Raw genomic sequence first — 5,180 nt, 5'->3', positions numbered from 1 at the left:
CGTCCAATCACCCAGGCCGGGGGGCTGCGGGGGTGTCTGGCCCTCCGTCTCCGGCTCAGACCCCCCGCCCGCGCGGGGCGCACCCAAGCCCCACGCGTAGCGGCGTCTGGTGGGCGGTGGGGGGGGGGGGTGGGCGGCCTCCGGAACGAGCCGCCCTCCAGGCCGCGACCCCAGAACAGAGATGACAGCTGGTCTCTACTCCTCGCACCCCTCGCTCGGCGAGTGGGTGCGCTGGGCGGGGGCAGCGGGGACGGCGCCCTTTCTCAGCGCCCGAGAGTGGCCCCCGCCGGTTCTGAATGCAGAGATCGGGCCTCTGTGAGCGCCCGTCCCTCCCCTCTCTCGGCCGGGCCCCCACTGCCGAGCCCCTGGCCTCCCGACGCTGGTTTCCCCTGCGGGTGCCCCCACCTCGTCCCCCCTCCCCCGCCGATCCCCCGCCGCCCCCCACCCCCTTCTCATTAGCATAGCAGCTGCTCGCCGAGCGGAACCCGCTCGCAGGAAAGGGCAGAGGCCTCGAGGATGAATGGGGCCCGCGGCTTTGGAGGGGGCGAGAGAAGAAAGACCGACAGACGGACGCGCCGAGGGACAGTCCGACGTACAGCCAAGCAGAAGAATGCGCCGGGCAGAGGGAGGGGCGTGTTGGCGGCGAGCGGGGAGCCCAGGCCTGCCGAGGCGGAGCGGTGGGGGAGGGCGGCCTCCCCGAGCCCCGGGAGCCCCGGGAGGGGCTGCGCTGGAGGCCTCGGGAGGAGAGGAGCCGTCGGTGATTCCCAGACTTCCCAGGGCCTGCACCCGCAGGCTTTGTTTCCCAGTTGCACGCAGCGCCGGGCCTCCTTTCCTGTCCTCAAGGTCCGGGTGGACGCCGGCCTCCTCTCCGCAGGCTCCACTGCGACGTCAGGAGGCACTTGGCCTTCCGAAGGTCAGAACTGCAGGGCCGCGTCCCTGTGCCTGTGTGCGACCCGGGCTGTGCCTCCCTGTGCTGAGCCAGGGCCTTTGAGGGACGGAACCCAGAAGGCAGCCCCTTCCCTCTCCTCCTCCTAACCCGTCTCTTTGGCCCTTCGCTCTGGCCGGCTCTGTCCTGGCTCCCACGCCTGCTGGCTTTGGACATCACTCTTTCTGGCTGACCATTTTCCTGCATTTCCTGGTCTCTCTCTGGCATCCCTTCCAACAGTAAACACTTCCTGCGTCCGGCCAGGGTCAGGTCAGAGAGATGGACAGTTGGACAGGAGCTGCCAACACTCCTGGCCGGGGGTTGGGGGGTGGGAGGTGGGGGGGAGTGGGGCGGGCCCTGCCCTTGCCCATTTGGTCTGTCTGCTTTCTCCATGGCAGCCACTCCAGAGGTTCCCAGAGGCCCAGCCCCAGAGAGGGTCAGCTGCACCTTCTTTCTCACCCCGGCCACAAAAAGGCTTGAAGAGCTGTTCCCACCCCTGAAGACCTGCCTGAGGCGGGGTGGTGGGGACTCCCAGGTGACAGCGTTCGCGCCCATCCCTGACTGCTGAGCACTGGGTCCCGGAGCGGGAGCCTGCACCCTCTGCTCATTTGTTTATAGCTTTGAGCCCCTCTCCTGCGCGAGTGTCTGGGGTGGGAAGTGGAGACAAGGTCCGGCCCACCTGGGGTCCAGGTAGTGCCCAGGCCTTATGTCCCAACGGTGTCCAAGTTCTAGCACCTCCTCCTTTGGGGCCAGGCACCCCCAGCACCCTCAGCCACTCCCCCTGAAGGCTCAGGTCAGGCCTTCCCCTGGGGCCTCATTTGCATCAAATATTCCACTCACTTCTGGGACGTCTGACGAGGGAGCTGGTCCATCTAGTGGGCCAGCTGGGGGTCAGTAAATGCTTGTGTAACCAACTGAAAATTCACTCGGAAAATCCTCAGGGCAGAACAGAGTTGGAGATGCAATGTAGGAACAGGGTAAGGGCAATGCGTCTGTCTTCCGGTCTTGGGACAAAATGTAGCTGCACCCCAGGAGGGGAAGCTGACACCCTCAGGCTTCTCACAGGGGGCTCTGGAAGCTTTACAGGAGAAAGTTATCCTGTGACTCTTGAGTCCCAGTAAAGTTAAAACTTCCTTGGCCCACTGGCTCTCCCAGTCTCCTCTGGGCAGGCTACTCTTGCCTCCGGTGGATGTCCTCCCCTGCACCCCCTCCCATGCAAGATTCGGGGGTGGACCCAGAGTCGAACTCGGGGTCTGTGCTCTGGGGGAGTGGCTGCCTCATCTCCCAGGCACCACCAGGGACCGGAGCAGAGGAAGGGGCCCTTTACTCATCAGAAGTTCCCCCAAATTTAAAACATACCCTTTCTGTGCAGCAGGTGGTCCAGCAGAAACCCACAGTAGCCGGGAGCAGGGAGACAAGAGGGGCCTGAGCCCTCCTAAGACCCGTGGCATCTCAGGCTGGCTTTGGGAGGGGGGAGGGCGGGAAGAGCTTCAAGTAGAACTTTCCACGTGGAGGCCTTTGCCAGGGAGCAGAGGAAGTGGTTCTGGCGCCCTCAGGTGTCCCACTCCCATGGCTGGAAGAAGGCAGGCGGGCCCTCACAAGTCCTGTGCGTGGCCACTGCGGTGCCTTTGAGCTGAGCCAAGAGGCAGCTTACCAGGCTCTGTCTTCAGGTGGAAACAAGCCAAGCGCTGCACAGCCGTCACCCGCAAACAGCATGTTGCAGCCTGACCCTCGTCCCGGTGCCAAGCCCAAGAAGAACCAACAAACTTTTTTTTAATATAAAAAGATCAATGAAAAATTTATTTATAAATTTTTCACGCTGGGCTACAAGTCTATATCGTACACTCAGGAATGTGCTGCAGACTTCATCCAGTTAAAAGTGATCACACCGGGACCCATACACAGCTTCCATGTAAGCCTAGAAAGTCTTAACATTAATTAACATAATTAAAAAAGGTATTTGCATCTAGAAAAAATATACAGAAAAACTCCTTTTGGAGTAATCTGTGCCTCAGTTTCAATGTCTGCTTGTTTCACTGACATTATCAATATATTCTTCTCACACAAAGTTTTATAAAAAGCCACAGATGACTGCCCAAATCTGACCAGCCACGCACAAAGGGCCTCCACCCACCTGTGTCCTCAAGTGCTCCCCATTTTTGCACGAAGGGTCAGCAGCACTTCTACCCAGGGGAAGCCTCATTTAAATTTGAATAATTCAGCCTCCCTTTTATTTCTCAGGATCAAAACAACAAGGGGTGTGGGGTTGCATAGAAAATTGGAACCTCTGAAACCAGGAAGGGCGCCTTTCGGGACAGAAAGTGACGCAGAAGCACCGCCTCCGTCTTAGGTCCTCGCGCGGCCCCTCCCGGCGGCCCCTCCCCCGTGGCAGGATTTTCGGATTCGAATCGGGTCCTTGAAGCTCCGGGAGGCTGAAGAGGGGCAAAGCGGCCCTTCAGCTCACTCAGCAATTAGCACAAGAGATTCACAGTCTTATAGGCATTTTATAAAAATATAAATATGGGTACAGTTGCCTTCACAACGCTGGATACAACGCCCTTTAAAATTGGGTCTATAACCAAGATTCAAAAAATACACCTAAAACTTGGCTTAAAATATGTTAATATTTTATATTCTGTCATAAATGTTATGACATTTAATCGTGGCAAATCCATTTACTTTTTTTAAAAAAGTGTGCAATCGACTGTTAACTATAATAGAACTCACTAGAAAAGGCTTGATCCCCACCCCCACCCCCCCATCACCGCCACACCCGAGCACCCAGGCTCCCGCGGAAGCTTTGCAAACCGGCAGGCTTGGGGGATGGTGGCCTCTCACCGGACAAGGCGGAGGGAGGCCGGGGGCTTCCAAAACTCACGCGGAATTGTGTGTGTGAGTGTGAGAGAGAGGAGGGAAGGGAGGGCGGGGAGGAGGGGAGAGAGGTGAGGGAGAGAAGCCGGAGGGAGACGGAGCAGCATGGGGAAACCATCAGGCTGGGCGGTATTTCAGTGCAACCAAGAAATGACAGACTCAAGTTTTTAGTTTTAAGACTAGAAAAAAAAATGCACCTTCCCCCCCATAACCACATTGACCACGCGAAATATTTTCCAAACAAAAAAATCAGGCGCACAAACATCACCCACAAATATGCACACACGTGATAAATAGTTTAGAACCCCGGGAAGAGCAGAGCGTCGTCTCCGTCGCGCATCGGCCACGGGTCCTTCCACCTTCAGGAGAACATTTTGAGCGGAGGATCCGGTGTCTCGGGATTCCGAACTTGCTGGTAGCGAGACTCAAATTTCAAAGGGGCTGGAGCCCGCGCCCTGCCCCCACCCGCGCGGCGGCGGGCGGGGCCGTGGGAAGCGCTCCGGCCGGTCCCCGGCGGCCGCGGGGGGCGCCGACCCCGGGCCGCGGGTGGGCGGGCGCAGCTCCCGTGGTCACCGACTTGCGCGCCGGACTTGTGGTGGCCGCGGGCGCCGAGGGCCGGGCGCACACCGAGGTAGTTGGAGGGAAGGTACAGCAGGGAGGACACGCGCGGGGCCCGCGCGCGGGTCGGGGTCCGGGCCGGCATCACCGGCCGCTGCCCGCGTACTTGGCCTTGGTGATGAGATAGAGCACGATGTCCTGGTGGCCGCCGAACGCGGCGATGTGCAGCGCGCTCCAGCCGTCGCGGTTGGCCAGGCGGATGTCGGCGCCGAACTTGACCAGCAGCTTCACGAGCTCCAGGTTGCCGTCGATGACCGACTGGTGCAGCGCCGTCTGGCCCTCGGGCCCGAACGAGTTCACGTTGAACTCGCAGTTGGTCATGTTCTGCAGCAGCGACTGCAGTTCCTGCGTGTTGCCCTTGCGCACGGCCTCCTGGAAGATGCGCTGCGTCTGCGGCGCCGAGCAGGTGGACAGCTCGGCCTGGCTCATGCTGCCGCCGGGCGCTGGCCGCAGGCCGGGCCGGGGCTCAGCGCGGGCGGCGGCTTCGGCGCGGGCCCCCGGCTGCGTCGGGGCGCGCCGCGGCGCATGGAGGGCGCGGCGCCCCCGGGCCCCGCACGCCGCCGCTAGGCGCTCCGGGCAATGGGGGCCAGGGGCCGCCGCCGCGGGACCCCCGCCACATCCAGCCGCGCCCGGCGGGCGGGCGACGGGGGCGGGCGCTGCGCTCGCGGGGCCGGCCGGGCCGGGGCGGCGGCGCCGCGCGCTCCCGGTCCTTGCTCGCTCCGGCTGCGGCTCCCACGCGGCCCCCACGCGCCTCCCCACGCGCCGC

General features: G+C 61.7%; 1 protein-coding gene across 1 annotated transcript; it reads right to left on the bottom strand.

Annotated features, from left to right (window-relative positions):
• Positions 1–4,498: 4,498 nt before the first annotated feature.
• On the bottom strand, positions 4,499–4,843 carry NRARP (NOTCH regulated ankyrin repeat protein). Its single transcript, XM_060102571.1, has one exon. It carries the CDS (start codon positions 4,841–4,843, stop codon positions 4,499–4,501), a length of 345 nt encoding a protein of 114 aa, XP_059958554.1.
• Between the last annotated feature and the right edge of the window lie 337 nt (positions 4,844–5,180).

This window comes from Mesoplodon densirostris, chromosome 6 (genome assembly GCF_025265405.1).
Source record: "Mesoplodon densirostris isolate mMesDen1 chromosome 6, mMesDen1 primary haplotype, whole genome shotgun sequence".
NCBI classification, from domain to species: domain Eukaryota; kingdom Metazoa; phylum Chordata; class Mammalia; order Artiodactyla; family Ziphiidae; genus Mesoplodon; species Mesoplodon densirostris.
Note: the sequence above shows the minus strand (reverse complement) of the source record. Positions and strands in the feature narration are given on the sequence as shown.

Excerpts from the sequence above, each read along its gene's own strand:
- NRARP (XM_060102571.1), bottom strand. The coding sequence starts at position 4,843 with ATGAGCCAGGCCGAGCTGTCCACCTGCTCGGCGCCGCAGACGCAGCGC.